We start from the raw sequence: 25673 nt of genomic DNA on the forward strand, positions 1-25673 counted from the left end.
ACCACAGTACCCTTTGCCATTTGTTTTCATTTGTGTTTTTCTTCGATGTTTTATTAAATTTGTTTCCAGTGCCCTAGCATTATCCTCCCCGTTCTGGTTTTTACTGTTCGCCAACGAGTTTTATGACAATTTCCACTTTTTGCCTTTGTAGATTTGATTTTATTACCGCTCTCGATTTTGTCAGTCGGCTTCGAACTTATCGAGTGTATAATGTTGTCATCATTATGCCCATTAGTGGATGGGGATTTTGGTTTGGGTTTTAGGGTTTGCGAACCTCGCCGTTTGCCAGTTGTCAAGGTTAATTGAATTTTCGCTTTGCTGCGTTTTACTGGTGCTATCTTGCAGATACGGTCTATAAATATGAGCCAACTACTATCTTTATGGGGGCCTAGTAAACCATAATTTCGCCACAGCAGTGGCCAGGATACTATGAGCGATGTGCAGACCCACCATTAACCTTATCTAGTTGATCCCCCGTCCAATGGGTTTTACGGCAAAGGATTAATTATGCACACGCCTCCGAATTCCAGTCAATTGCCGTCATAAAGAAGTGGACTTTGGCTGGACAACTTGAGCGAATGCCGTGAAACAGCCGTAAATGGTTTATTTGGATATGGGTGGATGGGGTTTTTGGTCTCTGACATTTGCCTTTTTCATATGAAATTAATAATAATCTTGTTCTCGGAGATCAGAGACGTTATAATAATGTCCCCAATAAATGTATACTATATTTGTAATTTTTCTAAAAATTATGGTTTTTTCTTATTTTTAAAACTACTGGTTAATAGTAATTTAGAGCTTGATTAGATATATCTCTGGTGACTTATGGGAAATTAAAAATATTAAAATTGAAATTTCAGATTCTTTTTCTTGAGGACCAAAAAACCAATCAAAGTGTAGATTAATAAGGTCTGTGAGATATTACTTATTGAAAATATTTTTAACTTTATTTCATCTCAGAATAAGTAATATTTTCGTTTTAATTTGAAGGCTACAAATGTATCTTAACTTAGGATTTTATTGGCTATGTATCTTAGAACTTAAAAGTAACTTATTGTTTTGTTTAAAATATCGATTTGTTGTTTCCTGTTTAGTGTGATTTGGATTCAGATCTCGAAAAATGCCCCCCTAAACTTCTAATAATTGCTTTAAATTCAGCGCACACTTGGCATCGACTTTGTTTTGTGGATACGACGAAACGGAAAACATTCCCATCAGGTCGGGGCAGATTAAGGAAAACTCGTGCTGCAGATACTTTTTCCGCTGCTTTGTTATAATTCCGCAGCAAGTGCGCACATTGTTCCAGCTTCGGCTGTGCTTTTTCCTTTGTAGCAGTCGAATTCGGTAAATAAAGTTTTCAAAGTTGCACAAACTGCCGGCAACAAGAAAAAATACGGAGAGAGGTGAAGTGAACCGGAGCATCGGAAAAGCGGAAAAACAAGGCGAAGAAGTAGCAGGCCATGCCAATTCCTTGTACAAGTGCCGCTCGATGCCAACAAGTTTTGCGAAAATTCTACCACTTGGCCAACTGGAAGCTGGTTCCTAGCTTCCCAGGTATCCTAAGTCAGGGAAAACATATCCTGCAGGAGGCTTCCTGCTGAGCCAAAGCCTAGTCTTAAGCCGAGGACCAAACATGAAGTTACTAGGAGGCGGTGGCCCAAAAAAGGGGGCCAAGAAATCCAGCTTCGACTCCAGAAGTAGCGCCAAACTTTTGTGCACAGCACCATGTTTGGTTTGTCTTTCCAGCTTCCGCTTTTCTCCTTACCGCTCGGCTTCCTCCTTTCTTCTTTCTCCTTTCTTTTTGCGGGTGTGTGAGTGTGGGCGTGTTTGCGTGGGCGGATAGTTGGCTTTGGCCTTTTTGGGGGCGACGGAAATGGGGTTTCGGCCTGGTTGCCTGTCAGTTGTCGGTTGGCTTTTGATGCTCATACAGGGTGACATTCTTACTAAATCTAAAAATTTAGTTATCGAAATATTAACTTGGAATTACCCACCTAATTAAATAAAGGCTGTTATTAACTTAATATTTTTTATTGTAGGTGTAATTTTAAGCCCTTCACAGTTTCCGAAAAAATTATATAAGTTCAGTATTCACCATGCCTACATATGTATATATAATAAATATTAAGAAAGTTCAGATTTATAATCTTAACTTCTTTGGATTTTTTTTTTAAACAAATAAAGGTATGCTTTGGATTGATTAATTCAATTTGAATACTATTTTTCAGCTCAAAATAATGTTGTAAAACCAATCAAATTTGAAGATACAATAAGGAAACTATGGAAAAACAGTTTTTCGGAAACTAGTCCATATAGACATAAAATATTTTCACTGGAGGTCTTTTGTTTGAAAACGTTAAGGAAATAAATATGACACATTCAACCACAAATCCTCTTATTCTAAAACGAAAAATCTTTAAAAGACCTATTTAATAACTTGCTTAAGATATTAAGGAGCACCCTTTCCCAGCTTGTTTATCGCCAACTTTTTGCACCCACAAAAAGTAAAATGCAAGTGCAAAAAAGCGGAAAAGAAGACAAGGCCATTGTTTTTTTCTGCCCTGCCTCTGCTCCTGCTATTGGTGTTGTTGCCGTTGTTCTTGTTGTTGTTGTTGTTGTCGGTGTTGTTGCTGGCATTCTGGTCCAGTCGTGCCACTCAAAGCGCCAACAGGGGCAGCAACAACTCAAGGAAATTGTCGCCGTGGAGCGGCGAACACGCCAAAGTTGCCGCGAGTGCAAGTGCAAGTATGTCTTTGTGCCCCATCGGCGGCAGCAGCAACAGCAACAACTGCAGCAGCAACAGCAACAACGGCAACACCAGCAACAACCAGCAACATACAGCAGCAACACGCCCCCTGAATGGCCGCCCCAAAGCCAACTTGGTCTAGTATTAAAGCCAAGACATCAGGGAATACAAAGAGTATACGAAAAAAAGCGAAAATCACTTCCCCTGCGCACATGCGCAATGGCTTAAAATGGACGCCGGGGAAATTGCCGGCCAATCAAAATCAAGCTGAGGTGTGGCCTGCGATTTCCAAGGGATTTCCTCTCCGGCAGAATTTCCCTCGCTGCTAATAATCACTTGAGACATGCGCATTTCGAGCGGAGAGGGGGTTGCAGCAACCCTTGCACCGGGGCAACCCCTGGCGTCACGTGCAACAGCAACTGCTGTTGGTGTTGCTGTTGTTGCCGTTGCTCGTGTTGCTGTTGCCGCGGGGACATCGGCAGTTGTTGCTCCGTTGCTTTTGTAAACAGGCGCAGGCGCACTGCGCGGGGGTACTTTTCGTTTCAGTTTCAGCTGGGATTTTTTTCGAAAAGGGCAAAGTGAAATGCTTTGATTTCGCTGATTGTTCGATCACACGCCAACTGACAGCGAACGCGGCTGGTTGTCCTCGCTCCCGATAAACGGAAATAAAATAAACTAAAAGCCGAAAGCAAATACCAAATACCAAAACCCAAAAGCGAAGTAAAAATAAGCAAAGACTTTGTGTGTCGCGTGTTTTTGTGCAGTGTTGCATGTGGCCTTTGGAGACTCAAAACTTAACAAAAAAACTAAAGAAAACTAAGTAGTGCTTTGTGGTAACTCTGTATAAAATGCTGGAGTTTTACCCAATGCCCACGAATCTGAATCCAGTCGGTGGCAGCTTGTACTCGCTGCAGCAGAACCATGGCGGGGCACGCTTCCTGGACAATCCCAATCCCAACTCCAATCCAAATAGCAGCTCCCTGCACCTCAGCAGCAGCAACAACAGCAATCTGCCATCAAGCATTTCCGGCAACAATAGTCCACCGGGAACGGCTTCATTAACGGGCCACCAGCAGCAGCAGCAGCAGCAACATCAGCAACACCCCCACCAGCAACATCAGCAACACCAGCAGCAACACGCAGCCTCGACCACGCCAGTGCCAATTAACAGCTGCCCCACGCCCACAGGACACAGCCCCCTCAGCAGCAGCAACAACAACAACAACAACAACAACAATAGCAGCAGCAGCAGCAGCAACCTCAACTCCGCCTGCAACACATTAACAGCTGCTGCTGTTGCTGCTGCTGCTGCTGGTGTGGCAGCTCCATCGGCAACAGCAACCTCAGTAGCCACCTCGCAATTAGGCGGAGCAGTTGCTGCTGCCATTGCTGCTGCTGCTGCCGCTGCCGCTGCGACGACAGCAGCAACATCATCGGCCCCAGCGGCAACAGGAAACGGAAATGGAAACGGCAATGCCAATGGTGCTGCAGCCTCGGCAGCAGCGGCATCCAAATTGTCTGCCGATTGTAGTGGACGCACAGGTATGTTCCAAAAGTATTTTGCACCGGCAGTCGAGGCATTTTCCGGCTCGCTCCGCTTCTGGGGTTTTCACGCTTTTCGTTTTTGGCATAGTTGCGTGTGCCCGGCCTGCGGGTCGGAGCTCCATGGGTCCAAGTTGGCCGGACGAGGACGGGGCTCCAGATTGTGTCCGACCGCCCACACCTGGCTATGCCGGCAGTTTGCGTGCGATTTTCTTGGGTTTTCGGGGAAGAAGGAATGCCCCTCTTGGGGGAAAAAATAGGCATCCTTGATTTTTCTTCAGGGACAAAGTTGAAGTATTTACTCGGAAGGTGTTTGTTTGATTTTATATATAATTTATAGGAAACTCTTTAGCTCAGTTAAGTTATCTGAAATCATTTAAATGTTTATTTCAAAATTGAATTTGAATTCAAATCTGGGTTAAGTTAGCCTCAAATATATTTCCATACATTTTTTAATTGTTATGAATTCTCCTTGATTTTAAAAAAGGCCTTTGAAGTTATAGACAAATCTGTTAGCATAATTCCTTAGAATATATAAGAATTTGCATATTTGCATTTGAATTGTTCATAAACCTGTTTAGCACAATTTCTGTATATAAAGTAATACAAAAATTGTCTTTTAATTTTGTATACAATTTTAAAAGCATAAAATAAATACTGATATTTCTTTTAAAAACTTTTATGCAACATTTTTGCAAAATTACTTTTAAATAGATATGAATAAAATTAAAAATCGTTATGGTATTCCATTTAAATCACTTAAAGGTAAATATTTGCTTAGTTTAATTGTGTTTTCCCTCGATTAAATGCATAATGTAAATACAATTTTTTATTTTCCAACTTATTTGATTTACAAGAACTAAAATTCATATTAAATGAATATTTACTTGCAAATGTATTTGGTTAAGGACTTAATTAAATCGCGGCTTTCGGCGCCATTTATGCGAATCAAATTGCCAGAGGAAGATTTTCAATTTAATGTTGGGCCAGTTAAATAAAATCAGTAAAGTGCGATGCACAGTTTCCGGCTAAAACGCATATTGACAGAGGGCAATAAATTATGAATTTGTGATGTGGCACACATGCTGGGGATAGTTCAGTGGGCGCCTGTGTGGGAGGTCGGGCGAAAGTATTTCCAAAAGTATGAACGCAAGTTGACCACAAAATAATTTTGACAATGAACCTGGCTGACATCCGCCCGGCCAGAGGGCGTGGCTCGACCAATAAAAGGCTATTAAGGCATGCCACATCCTCCCACTCACACACACACACTGATGCGTTGGCATGCAGGCTAACACACACACACACACACATACGAAAGCCTCAAAATAGGCAACACTTTTCCACTGAGCTGCAACGAAAGTGTTGCTGGGAAAACTTTTGCGAATTTCCCTCCGAAATGCAAAGTGTGCAAACAATGTGTGTGATGCATATGCAGAGCAGACCTCGTCCGAGGCTAAGTGGATTGTGTTTTTGGTTTTTTAGGGGCACTCAGCCCACAGCAACTGCTCTTCTTTCGCCGGCAAACTTTAGATTTGCCTATAAAATTTCTATTAATGCATGCATTCTGCAATTTGCCATTGCCAAAATGGCAAAATGGCAGCAAATAGTTTCCGATTCCGGTTCCGCCCCGCACCAAAACTCTACTCTTCTGCGCAAACACTTGGCTGTCGACTGCTGAACTACTATCAATGCCCCACACATTTCGCAGAGGTCGAGGAATTTCGAATGGGTAGTGTGGATTGGGGATTGGAGATTGGGGGGCAGACCACGGAAATGAGCACACTCAGTGTCAGGTATTCCACCGAGCGTATCAGCATACATATCTGGCTTCTGCGGTGGCTTCAACTTTGCCCGTCAGGTGGCTTCAACGTACATGTATCCTCCAGCAGGAGAAGGTGTGCACTTGTGCGGCGGAAGTATGCGCCATAAGCATAGCTCTATGTCACTTGCCACTGAGATCCAGGTGGAGGTACACTGAAGAAAAAGGCTCATCTAATATTAGGAATTGGTTTATATGATGTCAGATAATGTGTTAAACTATAAAGCAATAGGAAGAATTATCAGTGTCTTATTAAAATAAAAATAGAACAAAAGAAAATGTATTTTAAATTGTGTAAAATCTTCTTATGGACATATGACCCTCAATTAAATTTTAATTAGCTGATTAGATTTCATAAGGCACCGCATAAATAAAATAATTTACAGATGAACAACAGTTTATAAATTTTTCGAATAAAATCAAAAATCAGTTAATCAGATAAGTCCAGAGTCATATAAACATTCAATTTTCAGCTCTCAGAAATTGTATCCCTGCTATGCTCCTCCTGAATTTTGTATTAACTGAAACCCCTGAGCATTTGTTACTTGAAGTCTTGGTGACTTAAAAAGCTCTTTTCTCTAGTTTATAAAAATAAATATTTTATATAACCCTTTAACCCTTTTCCCATCGTGTAGATAAAAGCTATAGGTAAACGAGTTTTAAGTAGCCAGTTTGTCAGCCGTTATTAAAGCTGTCCCATTATGAGCTGTCTGTCAACGCCGAACTGCTGCCAAAATCTGCGGGGCACGTGGACTCTTCAGTTAGTGGCCGAATTAGTGCCAGAAGTTCGTGGCCGTCTCCCAATTTATCTCCATAGACCTCTGCCTGCCTGTCAATGTGTCAATAAATGCACCATATAGTCCGACAATCGAGGGGCAAACGAGTCAGCAGATAAGCCCCTTTATCGCCGATAACGCCGAGGACACTTTCCTCTATTAGTTGGTTATATTTTTTATTTTTCCCGTTTATCATCGAGTTGATTTTGGATTTATCTGCTGTTTAATCTATGTATTTGACACGAGTGTGCCGCACTTGTACCAACTGTTTGCGCTTGTTGTTTGTTGATTTTGGGACAAGTTTCGCCAAGGCTCGAACTAAAGCCCCGCAGACTAGAACAGCCCAAAAACACACACTCAATAAAGCGCCCTTTGTTAGATGAAACATAAAAAGGAGAAAAATGGTTGAAAAATCATCTATAAAACTGCAGCAAAATGCCATAAATTTCGATTAGATTACACAAACGAAATCCCGTCACAATATCGATGCTCAAAGCTCTAGAAAAAGTGGCAAAATTCAAAACGCAGCTCCCCCCTGGGCTTTTATGAAATGAATCATTCTATATTTTTTGTTTGGAATTGCAAAAACCTTTATCGCCTATGCGATTGGATGCGAATACTGCACAATGGGATAGGATAGAAATGCGAAAAAAAAATCGCCGAGGACATTGTCAACTTTCCGCTGCACTAGCTTAGCTCACACACAAAGCGCTGGCGCCCCCTTATAGAGGGATTTTCGTCCCTACTACCCCGACTATTTATGTATAACCCACACATCTGCATAGATATAGCCAGCGACTGTGTGTGTGTGTATCCCCACCATTGTGCCAACCATAAATCATGCACACTTTTCTGCCACTGAGCCACAGCCATATAATATAACACTCCACTCCCAGTCCTCGATTTTCCTCCCCCTGCACCGCCAGCTTTCCACTTTTCCCCAACTCGCTGCTCATTTTTCAAATGCTTCCATACATTTTTCGTGGCGGTCGTCATATATTTTTTATGTTTACTGCAGGCAGCTTTTGTTGTGTTTTCGGGTACTACTTTTTATGACTGGTTTACAGTTTCAAGAGCGCGTTTCTAAGGGGGGGGGGGCGTAGGATTAGGGACATTTAACTTTGGGCAAGGGAAGCTGAAATCCAGAACCTCCTTAACAGGAGATTACCAGTTTATAAGGATCTCAGTTTGGGAGTTAAAGTTAATTCCCTAGCTTATGCAAAATCAATTGAGACATTATACCTATACAGACAGTTGAGGAAATGCTGTTCAATAAGACCAAAAACAAATACAGAAAACTTTACGTTTCAATTACGCATCAGCAAGCTTTCAATACAAGCTGTTGCAGTTCGGCGACAGATAATTTTTTCCTTAAGGAGTTTTTCTTTTCATCCGTTTTCCACCGAAGTGCGAAACAGCGAACGGAAAAACAAGAGAGACGTTGAAGCATTTTCACACGATTCGATTGTCAGCGCGGTCCTTGCGCCATTGGCAGCACATGTCATGATAATTTCGCAGCGACATGTGCTGACAGCACGTATACGCCACGTACGCCCATCACAGGAGGTTAGGGGAATATCGAATAAGGGGCGCTACACTTGGAAAAAAATGTTATATATTAAGGAAAATGCTCTCCAAATTTGAAGGAAATGTATTCACTGAGAAATATATATTCTTGAAAAGCCTAGATGGATTAGGGACCAAGTTCTCAACATCATGTTAACTTTTGTCATCGAGTTAAATTATTTTTTTTGGAAAAATTTTGATAAAGCGACAGAATTTGTTACTAAATTATTTTTTAAGAGACTTTGCTAAGACTTAGAGTTGGTAAAACTATCACCACAATGACAAAATTAATTTTTATCTTCGAAGAATTGAACTTCATATTATTTTTCTGACTTAAATTTAACTAGAACCTTAACGTGACATTAAGAAATCAGCTAAAAAGTAAATTAATATTTTTTCGATGGCGTTTATAACCGTTCTAAGGACCTTTAGCAATCTTGTAAAATTGGTTTATTTGGTTACAATATTGTATAAGGGTTTTTTCAAAGTAAACATTTTTTTTAACTTTATTATATGTTAACTTAAGAGTCCTGAGATCCTTTATCCTCATTTTTTCGGTCAGTTATTGAGCGGTGTGAAATCGATTGGGGTACTTACTAACGCCACTTTTCCCCTTCTCCATCTTTCCTCCCCAGAAGTGGGCCACATCAAGTGCGAGAAGAACTTCGAGCTGTGCGAGGGCTGTGGCCAGAAGATCCACGACCGCTTCCTGATGAACGTGGGCGAGGCCAACTGGCACGAGCAGTGCCTGGCCTGCTGCTACTGCGGGATGCAGCTGCACCACACGTGCTACGTGCGCAACTCGAAGCTGTACTGCAAGATGGACTACGACCGGCTGTTCGGGGTCAAGTGCTCCTCCTGCTGCCATGCGATCCTGCCGCAGGAGCTGGTGATGCGTCCCATACCGAACTTCGTCTTCCACCTGCCCTGTTTCGTGTGCTACGCCTGCCGGTTGCCACTGCAAAAGGGCGAGCAGTTCCTCCTGCGGGATGGCCAGCTCTTCTGCTACCGCCATGATCTGGAGAAGGAGATGTTCCTGGCCGCCGCAGCTGCCCAGCACTGTGGATTCGTGGGTCTGGATGAGGAGGATCTGCTGAGGCCAAGGGATGGCAGGAGGGGTCCTAAGAGACCGCGCACCATTCTCACCTCGCAGCAGCGCAAACAGTTCAAGGCCTCCTTCGATCAGTCTCCGAAACCCTGTCGCAAAGTTCGCGAAGCTCTGGCCAAGGACACGGGACTCTCGGTTCGTGTGGTCCAGGTGTGGTTCCAGAATCAGCGCGCCAAGATGAAGAAGATCCAGCGCAAGGCCAAGCAGAATGGTGGCTCCGGCGGAGGATCAGGCAGTGGGCGTGGCACCGGGGGCAACTCCAGCGCCACCGATGACAAGGACACCAACGAGAAGGAGGAAAAGTGCGTCAAGCAGGAGCTGGGCGGCGACAGCTCGGGCTACCTGGGCGGATTGGACAGCACTTTCGCCAGCCAGCCACTCAATCCCAACTTGCCCTTCTCACCGGATGGTAAGTTGAAGACATTGGTTACCTTTTCTAAATCGAACTAGGTCACTTTTTGGTGGAAATGGGCAATTTCATACATTTTTTTAATGAAACAATAATTAAAACAATTAATAATGGTTTCAAATGTTTGAGAAAATGTATAAGAAAGATTAGCCTTTTCTTAACAACTGGTTAATGACTGAAAATGCGAAGTCTTGTTCGTAAATATTTTTTGTTTTAAAGAATAAATATGAAGTCTATATAAATAAATAATAGTTTACAAAAACATCTTGACAAATTTACCAGTTAAGCTATGGTTATAAAAATAATACTTTACCACCTTATTTTAAGCTTTAAAAAGGATCTCAAATGATTATTGAAGTTTTCTTAATTACAAAACTTATATATTTTTTTCAAAATTATACATTTACAATTATAATTGTAACCATAACAACACCAACAATTTTTGAAATTTGTAGTAATTAAGTGATTCATTGCAGTTCGATTTAGAATAGTTTTATAAAATTCCGAGATACAAGTACTAAGGGATTTCTATTTTACAGACTATCCAGCCAACTCGAATGACAGCTTCTGCAGCTCGGATCTCTCGCTGGATGGGAGCAACTTTGACCAGCTGGACGACGATGCGGACTCGCTGTCCCTGAACAACCTGGAGCTGCAGTCGACCAGCTCCTCGGGCAACCAGCACTCGCACTCCCATTCCCACTCGAATCCCCACGACATGCTGGCCAACCTCAACAACAGCCTGATAAACCCCATCGACAAGCTGTATCTCATGCAGAACTCGTACTTCAGCTCGGAACATTAGATACATCCGCACAATGGAGGCGATCAATGGATAGAGACGAATTTATTAGCGTTAGAGTGGCAGGATCCGATCGGATAGGAAGGGACTCCAGGTCCTTGCTGTTACCTAACACGTAGCGCGTAGTTTGGCGGCATTAAGTTGGAGTTGTAGAACCAGATACGAGATACATGAAATGTGATTTTTTTAAGCTAATTGAAATTTTAAGATTCTTGGCGATTTGAACGCGGCGAATCGGGGCGGGCAGTACATTTTGTTGTTAGTCTAGACTCTAGAGGCAAAAAACGTAGTACTCCCGCAATGGTAAAACGGTCAGTGTGCCCCCTTATGTTTGTAAATAGTTTTAACCACCCCGAAAAAATTGTTATTAAATGTAATTTAAAAGTCAATAATTGTATTAGCAAGTGCAATTTAATCTGTTCCCCTAAAATATACATCTTAATCGAATTCTTGCAAAAGTCTTTAAGTTTTCTGTTTTAAATGGCCATACAACAGAAAAAGGGATGTGGAATGATTAATGTTTTGGGTTGAAAATGATAACTTAAGTGTTGGATTAAATAAGTGAAGTTTTGGGATCCCATTCTGTAAACCATTGGAAAACCGGAAGTGTCGGACATGAAAATAGTTTAAATTTTTTTCTGGGTAAAGAGAAACATTTTTATCTAGAACATTAGAGAATTCAACCACAAATTCAAAGAAATATCCCACGTCTAAATCGAGATTCGATTACTCAAGTTATGGAATCTAGAAGTACAGTTTTGAGCACGCAATCTGAAAGCCATTGGAAATACGGAAAAATCTAACATGAAAATGGGTTAAAATTGGGACCCTCGTAAAAAAGAAGGATTTTAATGTAGAGTATTAGAGAATTCAACCACAAATTCATAGATGTATCCCACATCAAAATCGGACTACAGTAACTCAAGTTATGGAGTCTAGAAAAGCAGTTTTGGGGTCCCATTCTGAAAACCATTGGAAATACGGAAAAATCTAACATGAAAATGGGTTAAAATTTGGACCCTCGTAAAAAAGAAGTATTTTAATGTAGAGTATTAGAGAATTCAACCCCAAATTCATAGAGGTATCCCATGTCAAAATTGGGATCCAATTACTGAAGTTATGGTGTCTAGAAGTGCAGTTTTGGATACTAATTTTGAAAACCATCGAAATTATGGAAGAATCTAACTTGAAAATGGGTTGAAATTTGGACCCTCTTTGAAAATAAGTATTTTAATGTAGATTATTAGAAAATTCAACCTCAAATTCATAGAGGTATCACACGTCTAAATCGGAATCCAATTACTCAAGTTATGGAATCTGGAAGCTAGCGTGTGAGCTTAGAGATCGCCTTTATGAAGATATATAATTACAAATTCAAAAACTATTTCTTTAACCGCCCATGTGCGTCTGTGTAAGGCTTGCTGCTATGAAACTCCACAAACGACAGCCCGTAGGCGCTGCCATATGAGTTGAAATATAATGAGAATGGCAACGCTCTCAAGCACGAAATTTCCTCGTAAACTATCGATATTTATATTTTCGCTCACGGAAAACGATTTTGTTATAAAATTAGTTTAATTTCGTAACAGAAATCCAAAATAAGCCCAAAAACATAAGTACACTATTAATTATGCAGCACAAATGTAATGCATCAAATAAAATTATCGATATTCTCAATTTTGGTATATATCGATATGTTAGTATTTTTATGTTTCCCATCCCTAAAAAGCAACGCGTTCCGCAAAAACTGCAATAAACAATAACAATGGTTAGAAACTGCCAATTTTAAAGGGTTTAAGTATTAACTTATATATTTTGTGTACTCCCCAGCTCTTCTACTCGTTCTTTAAGTCGCTGGTGGGCAAAGAAGTTGTGGTGGAACTGAAAAACGACCTCAGGTAAGCATCGTTTGTGAACCTCGTTGCCGGTAAACCTTCACCGATTTAATAAATTCCATATTATATGTATGCAGCATATGTGGCACGCTGCACTCGGTGGACCAGTATCTGAACATCAAGCTGACGGACATCAGTGTCACGGATCCGGACAAGTACCCCCACATGCTAAGCGTCAAGAACTGCTTCATCCGGGGCTCCGTGGTGCGCTACGTGCAGCTTCCGGGCGACGAGGTGGACACCCAGTTGCTCCAGGATGCGGCGCGGAAAGAGGCTGTTGTGAGCACGAGATAAGGATGCCAGAGCCCATAGTACCCATATTACACCAGGATCAACCCATAGTTCCCGTAATCTGCCCTAAAAACTAAGTGAAATTATGTTGAAGTAAAAAACCAATAAGAGGAATTCCCGTATGAAGTCGCTGTGTTATTTACGGTCCATCAGTTTTTGATGAGTCAGTCTTGAGGTTTTCGGGGCTGCTCCTCCTTATTCTCTGTAAGCCTCTGTTTTTATCGTTCCACGCCTGAGTGGAGCATGTGAATTGTAGGCCAAGTTTGCGTCATGTTGATAATGGTCCATAAATTTGTATAATTGCTGTAACGATGTCCTGATGTCTTGTGTCTTGTCTACACATCTCCAGTTAGATACTTACACGGGTTCCAAAATTGGATGTCTTATATGAGGATGTGTACTTGCCGTCCGTTTTACGATTGCTATTATTGCCCGGCCCTCGAATTCAACCTTTTATCCTCAATAAAACGGCGAAGCCTGTCGGAATGCTTTTAATTTCTGGACCTCGACCCGCTCGTTAAGTGCCTCCTCGTCCGCCATTGAATTGCTTTGTTGGCAGGAATGCGTACTTAAAATGAAATACGCACTCGTTGAACACTTTTGGCACGCATTTAAATTCTAGAATGGCCCGGTCTCGCGCTCCAAACTTTGGCAGCTGGTCAGCGGAGCCTTACGGAAAATCAAGCAATCAAAAGTTGAAGAGGTACAGAGAGAAAAAATTATCACAAAGGAAAATAGCATCTGCCGATAGTAATTATTTTCAAAGAAGTTTACTTTTGTCAGATTTTTTAGATTCTGCTTTAAAGACAATTCTAACATCCCAAAACCGAAAGCATATTATTTACCATTATTCACGGGATAAATTCCAACCCTCTTCGGATACTCTAAAAATTATTTTTGTCAGCATCAAGCGATAAACAAAATGTTATAAAATGCTTTAGAAGTTTTTCGATTTTAAAAAACAAAATGTTCCTGATATCTAATAACAAATTCCATTTTAAATCTTGGTAATTCTAAGAAATTGTATAATTTTCTGATATCTAATAACAAATTCCAATTTAAATCTTGGTAAGCCGAAGAAAATTGTAAATTCCCTAGATTTTGCAGGACCTTAATGATTATTTGGCCAGTGCTTAAAACTCTGAGGTCGTCTGCCTGCGCATAATTGAGGGGGAGTTTTGGAGATGGGGAGGTTCAATTGCCACCCTCAGCGGAGTCCATCTTTCATTATTTGTGGTAATTGGGTTCCGTTTCCGGCGCAGATTCTAAATTCAGACTGCGAGTCGCATTTTCGGGCGCATTGTTTGCCGGCTCGCAAAAATTGTTTTGCATTTCAGCCAGAAACTTTTCTAGGAGAGTGGGTTTTGTATTTTTTCGTGGAAAACTGTCTTTGGTAAGGGTCCCCGGTTATGGCCTATCGCGATGGGCGACCTCCGCCTGTGCCGCCCATAAAATTTTGTAATATACCCGTGCTCGGGGTGGACGTGAGCCCCGCTGGATTTATGGCGCACACGCTTGCAAAAGAAGAACATCCAGATCCAGCTAGTTCATCAACGTGTTGAGCTGTGCGTGGCTTGGCGCGTAAAAGTTGGCTCGTAAAGTTTCGCACGGATCATTCGGGTTTTATTAAAAAATAAACTATACAAATTTGACACAGATTATTTATACATAAGTACGCACCGAAGTGCGGAGAGCACATGAATATGCAAACGGGATGTGGGATAGATGAGCATTGTGGAAATTTAACCGTCACATCGAAGGATTCGCATAATGCAGTGGCTTCCTTTAATGCCATATGTGTGTAGTCCTCCCATTCTGCGGAATCGCCAAAAGCATCCGTTTGCCTCTGGGGATCTTTTAGCCAAATTGAATTGTGTTGTTCAGTGTGTTTCGTTTAAAGTAACTCCGTGCTTCAGTTTCACATTGATATTTCCAGTTGTTCGTAAATTAGGGTTTCCTTTGGGAGAATGCCATTTACAAGGAAAAAATACGATTCTGAGTGAAGCGACCTTGGAGGCTTTGAAACGGAAATTAACAGAAAGTAATTGTAACATAGGAAATTAAAAGTATGATCATGACTTTGGGTACAGTTGGTCAAAGAATAGGCAACCTTACATTTGTAAACCTTACGATTACTTTTTTAACATGAACTCATTTTTATTATAATTTTTTTTACAATATTTTTAACATTATCTTAGGTATTATGCTTAAGGATGTGGTTACTTCTTCACAACTCCTTCCAAAAATATAGTACTTAATTATATACAATTGTTATTTTACCCTGTGTTTGGCTGTTTAGTTTTCACTCAATTAGAAAATTGATTTTTCGATTAACTTAGCAAGGTAAACCAAATGAAAAACTGACATTAATTAATTAACTTTACAAAGTTGCCCTGCTATTAAGAGAAACTCATTCGAAGTCATGTATGTTTATTACCCAATTAACAAGATTTCAACTGAGCTTGCTTTTGAACTGACTCTGATTGCACTTTGATTACAGTTGTAATAATTATTGATTATTCACTTACATGGAAACCAATTTGCAAAGTCACAAGAATTTAAAATTTAAAATATTTCAACTATTTTCACAACCTGATTTGCATTAAGTACATTAGTTCAAGATCGCTAAATGTTAATGTCACTTAAAGTTTTATATAGGATTTATTTTGAACAGACTATGTAATAGTTAAGTGAAATAATAAATGGGTTTGGAAATGACTTAAGTTTACATAATATACAAAATGTATTTGACATATATAGTTTCAAATAGGGTATATATGTAGCGTTAATTTGAGTTTCTCCCAGTGCCGGGCAACCGTTCTCTAAGACTACCTCTATTACTACGCTACTCCTAAGCACACCCATTGTGTTTAAAGACTTAACTCTCGATTAGCATTATCTAAGCACAAGTTGCACGCCCCGGTGATCTGATCATCGACGCCTCCCTATCAAACATGTACACCCGGCGGGAATCCATTTCCCTGACCCCTGGGTTCAAATCCTCACTGCACTGGAAGCTCTTGGAGTTCTAGCTGCCGTCGCACCAGCTCCCTGCTCAGGCAATGGCAGCAGGAGCAGGCGTCCTCCGTCGCCACATCGGCGTCCGCGTCCGCATCCGCATCCGCTGTTGTATCCGGTGCAGTCGTCGTAGCCAACGCCGCCGCCGCCGCCATCGCCAGCTGTTCTCAAACACTGGACACCCGCTCGTTGTTGTCCATCAGCCCACTGGCCACGCCCACACCCACGCCGCCCCGCTGGCTATCGTAGCTGAGGATCAGGGTGGAGGGCTTCTCCTGCAGCAGGAGTCGCTGCTGGTGCTCCTGTTCCCGCAGGCAGCTGGGATGACGGGCCAGGAGGGCGGATCCTTTCCTCAGTAGCTGAGGGGTGGCATTGCTGGATACGGAGCCACCGGGAGGACCTGCCCCGGGACCTACATGCAGCAGAGAGACCTGCTCCTTGAAGGGAGCACCACCGGCACCAGCGGATCCACCTGTGCCGTTGCTGGAGCTGCGGTAGTAGCTCTGCTGGCGGAAGGCCCGCATCTGGCGGGAACTGCCACCTGTGCCGTCCACCTGCGTCACCGCCGTCAACATGGAGGGAGTGCGCTGCGAGTCGCCCCTAGGGATGGGAGGCGGGGTGGGGGGAATGGACGATGAGGTAAGGTGATAAAAACCAGACGGAAAAAATGTATCAGTTTATTGCCAATATTGGTTGATGTACTTTTTGCGGTATCAAAAGAATCAAAGTTGTGTGGAAAAATCACATGCCAGTCTATAACTATAATAGATCATGTAGAAATTAAGCCATAAACACATAAAAACATATCAAGAAAAGAAGTTTAAGAGAGATAAAACATTTTTTAAAGTGGAAATAGTAGTAAAGAGCAAAAAGAATCATACATAACTATTTTAAATTAAATCGTAAAATAAAAAGCATAAGGGGTTTCTCATTTATAGGAGAAACTAATATAAATGTTTAAATTTGTTGAAAATTTTTTTTATTAGTTTTAAAATTTTGCACAAGTGATTTAAAAATCAAAAACCTTAAAAGACTTATAAGTATAATGCCTATGTGAGAACTGACTATTTTGATACGAAAAAAGTTCAAATTGAAGTATATAATTTGTTGTTAATATTAATTAGTTTATCTCAGGCTTGTCCACTCACCTGTTGAGGCTGTAGGCATTATTGTTGCCGCCACCGCCACTGGACTTGCCTCCTTTGCCAGGACACAGGTGGAAGGCTCCGTAGATGAGCGGGTTGACCAGGCTGTTGGACATTCCAAAGAAGAAGATGGCATCCTGCAGATCGTCGCCCAGCTGCAAGCAATGCGTAAAATTCAAATTAATTTCCCCATTCAGACCCTTTTTGTGGGGCTCGTTTTATGTTTGAGTGGTGCTATTGTGGGTGTTTTGCGGTTGGATTGAGTCCTAGTTGCCTGTTGCCAGGATACCCTGCGGTCAAAGGTGACTTTCCTGGAGCAGCTTGAATAAATCATCATCGCTGCACAATGGCTTTCATAAAATAAGGCAACGTTCTTGCACATGCAGCATGTTAGCTTAAATGTGTGAAAGGAAGTTTCTCGGAAAATGATGAGTTATTCTATGGCTCACACTCAGATTTTAAGGTCAGACATTCCTTATGAGTGACTTGTAACAACTGCGTTATTTGCATGCAAACTAATTTTCATTGCTTCTAACAACTGTGCGGTATGCAAAGCAAATTGTGTTAAAGTAATATATTTTGAAAATGTAGTAGAAGTTGCCAAAAAAGCCTGGTTCATAAATATGTGGGTAATTGATTAAATTGCATTCCTATAAATGTCAGTCTTTCAAATAGAATGCCTTGTTTGAGTTTTGCGGTATAAATGATATTTTAGAAAATTTCTTAAACTAAAATTCTGATTCTAAAATATGTGATTGTGTTAGAGGTCAGCCATTCAAAATTAATCCTTGTTTTGTTCCTTGCTTTAAATTTCGATTTCATTTTGATATTTGTAAAATAATCCAACTTTATGATAAATAGGGAATTTATTCAAAACGTTTTAATATTCAAATTATCTTTTTGTTAATTAATTAAAATTTAGTAGACAAAGAACCAATTAACTTAAGTATAGTAGAAACAAGGAAACAATTTGCTAGCATTTATATTGACAACTTCTGCAGGTTTCCTGGTAAATCATTTCCCCAAACTTTACAGGATACTCAGGCTGCGGCAAACCGACCGTATGTTTTTTTTGCAATCCCGGAGAAAGTAATCCTCCACCTCGACCAGCTTTTACGGGCAATCTCTGGCCAGTCATCAAAGTTGGGACGCCGTTAAGGAAAAATACCGACCGGCCGGTCGGATGCCGTAACGATTAATTAAAAATTGAGCATAAGAAATCATTTTTATGTGCCTTGGGGGCCGTTGAAAAGCGTGGAAAAGATTGCGGCCCTAAACGGATTTACCAACTGCGACTAAGCCGTACCGAGTTTAGGTTCCTGTTCTTTAAGGCATCGCGGAGCCGTGAATATTGGACGAAACAACAAAGGAATCGACACACCCACTCAATCTCCAAAATAAACTGACAAATCGACTGCTGATTGATGTGCCTGCGCTATCTGCCCGTCATTCTGTCCGGAAATTCCAAGCCATCGATACTAAGGAACCCTGAGGACTCACCCTTTTGTCGGGATTTAGGAACATGAACATAATCATCATGACGTAGTAGGGAGTCCAGCAGATGAGGAAGGCTATGATGATCACCACCGAAATGCGAAGAGACTTCATTTTGGCCTTGTGTATCAGCCTCTGGCGATTCGTTTGCGTTGGCAGCTTGGCCGTGGTATAGTTGGCCAGCTTCGATCCCTGGAACATCTTCTCGCTGCCTGTTGGAAGTGCAGATAGATAGATAGATAAATACAAAGATAGATATACAGATATTGCAAAAGATACTCACTGGAGATGGTCCTGAAGGTGGACATGTAGGTGCCGAACAGGATGCACAGTGGCAGCAGGAAGGTGAAGACCAGCGTGAAGGTGGCGTACATCTGCTCCTGCCAGTCCGCCGTGTAGAATCCGTGGGTGACGCACTGGTAGAACTCCTCCACGAAGGGTCCTCGGGCCACGTGGAATATGAAGAACTTTACCATAATCCATCAAAAATAAAGGGGAGCGAAGGAAGAGAAAGATAAGTAAAAGGTGCCTTGATTATTGCCCAGATAGTACAGACTTTAAGTAGATGAAATCTAATTATTCATTCATAACAATTTAATCAATTTTGTAAAAAAGAGAACTTATAGAATTCATTTAATTCATTTAAGCTGTCCAAATCTCTTTGTCCATTTATATTAATGATTTTATGTCATCAACTTAGCAAAATGTACAACAAATTGTTTCTCATTTTATAATTAATGTATAAGTAAATGACCTTATCCGGAAATACAAAGCGTTTCAACTGTAATTAAATAAGCTGTCAAGTCAGTTAATTACTGACAAGATATTACTGACTTTAAATAAATTAAATCAAATAATATATATCATAACAATTGAGTGTGCCAAGTACACTTATTCCAAAGAAAATGAGTAAATCATAGACTAAACGCAATCCAATTGAATAGCTAAACCCGTTTAACCCAATTTAATTAAACTAGAATAGACTTCATTTTCTGATATAAACCGTCTCCAAATGATTTTCTTGGTAAGTAATAAGTACACTTCTGGTTGTATCTACTGTTTACATGGAAATTCACATGCGGCCCATGGTAGCAAAGGGCTGACGCAAAACGACCCTTTGATCTGGTTAGGAAACCTCGGTTCCCAATGAAAGCCCTTTTGGCTGCTTTCCGTGAAACGTTATGAATACATCGGTAATTGAGGGAACATTTTCGGGAACTGTGTTCAGTTCGGCTAAAGCGTATTCCATTGTTCGAGGTTTTCCTATTCCTGGGCTCAATTCACCAGAAAGTCGTCCGGGAAAATCCCCTTAGAAAATGTCTGGACAGAGCCGATAAAGCAAATGTATATATATATATACTCGCTAAGGACGGATGTGTCGGCGCATAACTAATACGCTAAAAGTCTTTTTATTTGCACTTTTTATGGGTTTCTTGTCGGCCGCTGTGTCAACAGCTGACCCAAATGGAGGAACTGGCCATCGCCACGCACAACTGAGCGGCATAGTAAAACTACACAAAACCCCGGGGACTAACGCGAATCGTATAATCGTTTAATGGTTGATTTTTATTAATTTCGCACATTTATAACTTCCAAGCCATTGCCCTTGACGAAGGAATATAGCCAGGATATATAGATATAGATTTTGGAAGGATGTGGGTCAGGGCCAAGCCAAAGGAAGTGCATTTACAGAACTCTAATTGTGGCTTCTCAACTGAATGAATGAATCTATTTATTAAATAAACTTTTATAAGTGTTTACATGTTTGGTTTTCATTAAAAAGTTCTGGAGAGGAGAACAGTTCCACAGAAGCCCTAAGCACTATTTTCCCAGCATTTGCAAGTTGCACCGAAAAATTTTACACAAAAGCCTCGGGGGTGTTCGAATAAAATGGGATTGAATAATGCATTCGTAGAAACTTGGAGGTAAACACTTAAAAAACTACGTTTCAGGCTTAATTGTGTTACTACAGCAACTTTTGTTAATATTCATTGGAACAGATCTAGTTTTTTGTTTACTAATTGATTTTTGATAAGTGGAAGTCGGTGTTCGGAAGCCCTATGATTTGTTTTAAGGTTATTTATATAACTCTCTCTACATTTGTAAGGGACAAATATTTAAATGAATCAATTTAAAGGCAAATTCGAGGTTTTCCAAACCCAAATTGATTATAATTATCTTAAGCCTTTTTAAATCGTCAAGTTGAATATTAATTTACCAAAGGCGAATGAACCCATGGGATATGTCCCAGGAAAATTTGAATTACCTTGAACAGAAAGCTGCAATTTCGTATGTGTTGTTTGGCTACAATTAAATTCAGAATAACAAACTCTATGAGGCCTGTGTATAACCTTGTGTCTGACTTTATTGTGTTTTCATGTTGCCGACTTCGGCTCACATTTGGCTATTATTGAGTTTTGGGGAAGTCCCTTATTTTCCTGGAGCTGTTGAAAACATTTGTTGTTTATTGGCAGCCGAAGTGAATTTTCATTTTGCCTCTTTATTTGACACCAACGAGCTCATCGGTGCGTCTCATATTGGATTCGATGTGGCTGCCCTCAGCAGCATGTGTGGGTTGGTGCATGAACGTGTGACATCGGAAAATTTGTCCGGAAAATTGTTTGAGATGATTCCCTTATTTCCGACTGTGACGTTTCGTTGCCACCGACTTGGACGTCACGTCTGTAAGCCGCATAAATTTTATGTCGCATGTTCAATAAAACGGAAATGAAGAAAGTTTCCCCGGGCGGCCATCTCGAGAGCGAAAAGTGGACTATAAAAGTTGGCATAATGATTGCAAAGTTACTTTTTTAATTGGGTGACAGTGGCTCTTTCATTATGTAACAATATTGCCGGTCTTTTAAAATTGGATTATGCAATATCATAATAACTTTCAGGGGGCCAATGAAATGTTTACCCCTAAACAAAGTCAGTGGCTGTTTTAAAATTCATTCCAATACATTATATGCTTTTTATTATGGCTTGTCTCGGCTAGGAGTCAACGTCGGTGTTACCAAACCCACTTGAAAATCCGCAAAACATTCTGTTTTCTGAGTGGAAAAAATACATCAAAATGTAATTAGACCTCAACATTTTTTGAGGCATTTAAACAAGTCGGGCACTTTGACAGCCAGACACGCACAGGCTTTCACACACAGAAACCCACGCAATTTTCGCCCAGAAGTGAGCAAACATAATCTGGCCTCGATTTTGGCAGTACGTCGGTAATTATTGTTCCACGCAATATATTATTCAGATAAAATAAAACCACACTGGTTAGCTCTCCTAATTAAATGTGCGAAATTAAAGCATACATTTGAGCGTCGCTCTGGAGGGAGAAAGCAAATGTTAGAGGCACATAACGTGCGTGGGGTACGTCCTCCAGTTACTCGGAAACTTTCCATGGCTTTTCGGTTTTATCATCTATTTCTGGAACACTAAGCTCAGAAAATAGGCAGCCCAAAGGGCAAACCTTTGTCCGCACTTGATTTGATGGCCGGCCAACGCTTAAGATGGTATTCATGAGTAGGGTCACAAAGGAGAACAAAGTTTTCAGCCACTTTTCAATCAAACTAAATTAGTTCATGCCCCTTGGCAACTTTGAAGTGTCCTTAAGGACTAATTAACTACCTTAGTCAGGGCATAAGCTCAAGTGGAGCACCTTCTCAAAGAGCAAGAACCGGGTTATATTAACTGAATTAGATATTAGATAAATGAACGGGCTGCCAAGAAACGTTACCCAAGGCCATAAATCAGGGACAGACCAGCGAAATCGGGTTTGTATATTATGCAATAAATGTGCCGGAAATCTGGAGCCAAATATCCTGGAACAAAGCGAAGGATTCCTATTAATGCAGTCCCATTCGAGCTTATCCGCCAGCTGGCAGGGAAAAGGAAAAGGAATATATCAGCCAGCCTATCTGCACACAATGAATCGGGTATATGAATAATGTCTGTCGTCAGGCAGACACTTGGGGGACCTTTTTCATTTTTTTGTCGTTTACCAGAGGAAAAAACCCTTTGTTTGGCCGGAATTCGATTGGCCATTCCTATGGTATGGGATCCATCCCCCTTCGCCCAGCTACGTGTTAGTGGGCGTGGCAGCGGCCTAAAGCCACATTTAGTGCACACTTATTGCGCGAAAGGCAATCATTTTTAATGTTTGCACACATTCTGGTGCCTACTCAAGACTATTTGCGCCCTGCCACGGGGCGTATGCGTGTTATAAAGTAAACATATTACTTCAACTTCATCGGAGTGTGGGAAAAAGTGAGATATGTTAGGTGGAGTGGCTGGCGGGGAGAGGCGGCTAAGTCTCAGCTTTAACTTATCGTAATGGAACGTCTGCCAGATTATTTTCATAAGCGTGCCATCTACCCACTCATCTCAAAATGTCCTCGACGCGGAATTCCTTCTTGGGAGTGCCTTTTCTCGGAAGGAGATCAGCTGCAGACGCTTTGTTTCTGGCCTCTAGGTACTTTTTTTTTAAGAAAACAATATTTATAAATTATGCGTTTGCTTTAACATTTTTCTTTTGAATTGTTTCACAATCAAAAATGTAGAAACCCTTTTTTTCTATCTTATGTGTGTCTAAGGCGCCTGTTATTATAGAATCTGCATAAATTGTAAAGATATCTGATATTATAATTTAATTTTGAAATATATTTATCATTGGGATAAAAAATATTAATTTATAAAAGATATTCATTTTAAAGAAAGTCATTTTTAAATTATGTATTTACATGAACAAAGCATTTTGAAGTTAAATTTTATTTATATCTATTTTTCCACGTTTAAAACAAAATGTAGTAATCTATATTCTATTTTCTATTTCGAAATTTATTTTATGCGATAAGAAAGTTAAAGCCTTAAAGTTTTAAATTTTAAAGCCAAAAAATGTAAACCATTTTTTCCGGTTAAAATAAAATGTGAGCATATTAAACTGAAATTCTAGTCTGAGGCGCAAAATATTTTTTAGATGTATGATGAAGTATAACATAAATATAATCAGTTGAATAAGAAAGTTCAATCATTAACGTTAGATTTTGAAGTATATCATTTAACCAGGTTATTATTATAGTTGTATATTTAAATGTTTAAATTCAAGATGAAATATTTCTAAGCAAATTAACCATCTTTATTAAATTTAATTTAAGTATCCCCCACTTACCTGTGGCAAACTGAGCACCAGCGACAGGATGTAGGTTCCCCCGAGCAGGCGATGGCACCTTTTGGCCATGTTGAGCGACTTCATGGGGTACTTGACCGCTATCCACCGGTCCACTCCGATCAGCACCAGGACGTAGGTGCTCAGGTAGAGGCTGAACATCTGGAAGAGCTTCACCAGCTTGCAGGTGAGCTCATTGGCCAGCCACTGGACGGTGTAGCACCAGGCCGCCTCCCCGATAATACAAAACCATGTGACCAGGACATCGGCAATAGACAGGTGGAACATCAGCGAGTAGATGGCGCTCCACGTGTGCCTGGAGTTCCTTCTCGAAATGCGGGTCTTGTAGATATTCCAGATGGTCAGCAGGTTGCCGAGCAGGGAAAACAGGGCCATCACCGCCAGGACGTACACCTTGAGCAGCCCGGATCGGGATAGCTGGGGGGCATGGTCCATCACGTGCTCGGGCACCTGTTCCGCAATCGGTGGGGATTCATGGCGAGTATTCGTGTGCGCCAGGGAGGAGCTATTGGAGATCGCGTAGGCGGGAAGGGGCGTGGTGCTCACACTCAGATTGGACATATCCGTGGCCAGGCCCACACTCAGATCCATCATATTGAGCGTGTAGTTGATGATATCCGGAGCTACGCCGGTCACGAGGCGGGTTAAGTTGGCCAAGGTAGACCAATTGCTGGCCACCTCGTTATCCGCCTCCAAGTCCATTGAAGAACTGGGAACAGTGGGCAGGCGACCTAAGGAGGCGGACTGGTTATTCAAGCCCCATTCGGCCTCCATCTTTAAGTATCTCTCCTTAATCGTTTGATTTTCTGACTCTGGACGGTGGTTCAGGTGTAGATGATTCCATATAGGTATTCATACATTTACATTTACATTTTCACTTTATTTATCACCAACATTATAACACTTAGAGAGCATAAGCTGCAAATAAAGCAAAAATTAAGATACATAAGAGAGATTGTAAAATGTTATTAAAAATTTAGTATAATGGAAAAAGTAATTTAATATTTAAAGCTTCTGCTTTCCATAGACACCAAATATATTTCTGCCCAAACAAATGGACCTGTTATAAAATTAAAAATGCGTTACTCCCAATTTTTTTCAGCTCTCGTTTTCCATTTAAGGTAATGCTTTCATGTTTTACATTAAAATACGTGCATAATTGCTAATTAAAATTAGATTACAATCTACTTATGTCCTGGCATCACTTACATACAATTTAGCTTTCAACACAGCCCCGTTTTTCCACGTAAAACAATTGTTTACCACATGATGTCAAAGTCTTTCACTCAGCTGGCTTGATTATTTAATTGTTTTCAATGAAAATATTGATTGACTAGGTGCAATTCAGTGAACAATTTAGCAAGTCTGAATGATGACAGAGCGGATGCTGTCATTTAAAATCCTCTTTAAAATGCTTTAGTTGCGCCAATGTGAGACACTTTCATAAACATTTAAATGATTTTACCTGGCTTCGGAAATTGTTATGAATTCAAATGCTCGCAAAGCATGCTTTTAAAGGCTTAACTCTCTTTTTTCAAGTTGTTTACATCACTGGATTGCTGGATTGCCCTTGAAGGAAATACTTTTTAATAGAGTGAATTGAATTTCTTGCAACTTGCCTCTCGGTGGAGAGACACTTTAGATAATTCGATGGCTCGGGAGACCGATTTCAGTCAGTTGACTTTATATTGCTGCACTATAATGACGCCACCTAGTGCGATAATAATTCCAATCGGTGACCTGAGCAGTGGCAATTGCAATTACCCGGCAGCAATTACTCGCCTTGAGTACTTGCGATTAAGTTGCAGCCAGCGCTATTCAACTTTAATAGATACAACGATGTTTTGCAGTGTCGCCTTCACTTTAAAACTCGA

General features: G+C 40.8%; 3 protein-coding genes across 5 annotated transcripts; 2 read left to right on the plus strand and 1 right to left on the minus strand.

Moving 5' to 3' along the window:
* Positions 1–3375: 3375 nt before the first annotated feature.
* On the plus strand, positions 3376–11187 carry LOC119553590 (LIM homeobox transcription factor 1-alpha). Of its 2 annotated transcripts, none has more exons than XM_037864040.1 (3): positions 3376–4285; positions 9085–9966; positions 10506–11187. In XM_037864040.1, exons 1-3 carry the CDS (start codon positions 3592–3594, stop codon positions 10769–10771), a joined length of 1842 nt encoding a protein of 613 aa, XP_037719968.1. In that variant the 5' UTR covers positions 3376–3591; the 3' UTR covers positions 10772–11187. The 2 variants fall into 2 exon arrangements, with proteins under 2 accessions (XP_037719968.1, XP_037719969.1); XM_037864041.1 differs by having other exon boundaries at positions 9088–9966.
* Positions 11188–12471: 1284 nt separating this feature from the next.
* LOC119553824 (U6 snRNA-associated Sm-like protein LSm2) lies at positions 12472–13068 on the plus strand. The gene is made up of 3 exons (XM_037864455.1): positions 12472–12536; positions 12599–12666; positions 12741–13068. The coding sequence occupies exons 1-3, from the start codon at positions 12534–12536 to the stop codon at positions 12955–12957; spliced, it is 288 nt and encodes a 95-aa protein (XP_037720383.1). The 5' UTR covers positions 12472–12533; the 3' UTR covers positions 12958–13068.
* A 1496-nt stretch (positions 13069–14564) lies between these two features.
* On the minus strand, positions 14565–25246 carry LOC119553823 (gonadotropin-releasing hormone receptor). 2 transcript variants are annotated; one of them, XM_037864453.1, is made up of 6 exons: positions 25009–25244; positions 23782–24717; positions 18895–19078; positions 18618–18823; positions 17121–17272; positions 14565–16572 (listed from the first exon to the last, which is right to left on the minus strand). In XM_037864453.1, the coding sequence occupies exons 2-6, from the start codon at positions 24571–24573 to the stop codon at positions 16140–16142; spliced, it is 1767 nt and encodes a 588-aa protein (XP_037720381.1). In that variant the 5' UTR covers positions 24574–24717; positions 25009–25244; the 3' UTR covers positions 14565–16139. The 2 variants fall into 2 exon arrangements, with proteins under 2 accessions (XP_037720381.1, XP_037720382.1); XM_037864454.1 differs by lacking the exon at positions 14565–16572 and adding an exon at positions 16963–17036 and having other exon boundaries at positions 25009–25246.
* Positions 25247–25673: the final 427 nt, after the last annotated feature.

This window comes from Drosophila subpulchrella, chromosome 3L (assembly GCF_014743375.2).
Source record: "Drosophila subpulchrella strain 33 F10 #4 breed RU33 chromosome 3L, RU_Dsub_v1.1 Primary Assembly, whole genome shotgun sequence".
Lineage (NCBI taxonomy): Eukaryota > Metazoa > Arthropoda > Insecta > Diptera > Drosophilidae > Drosophila > Drosophila subpulchrella.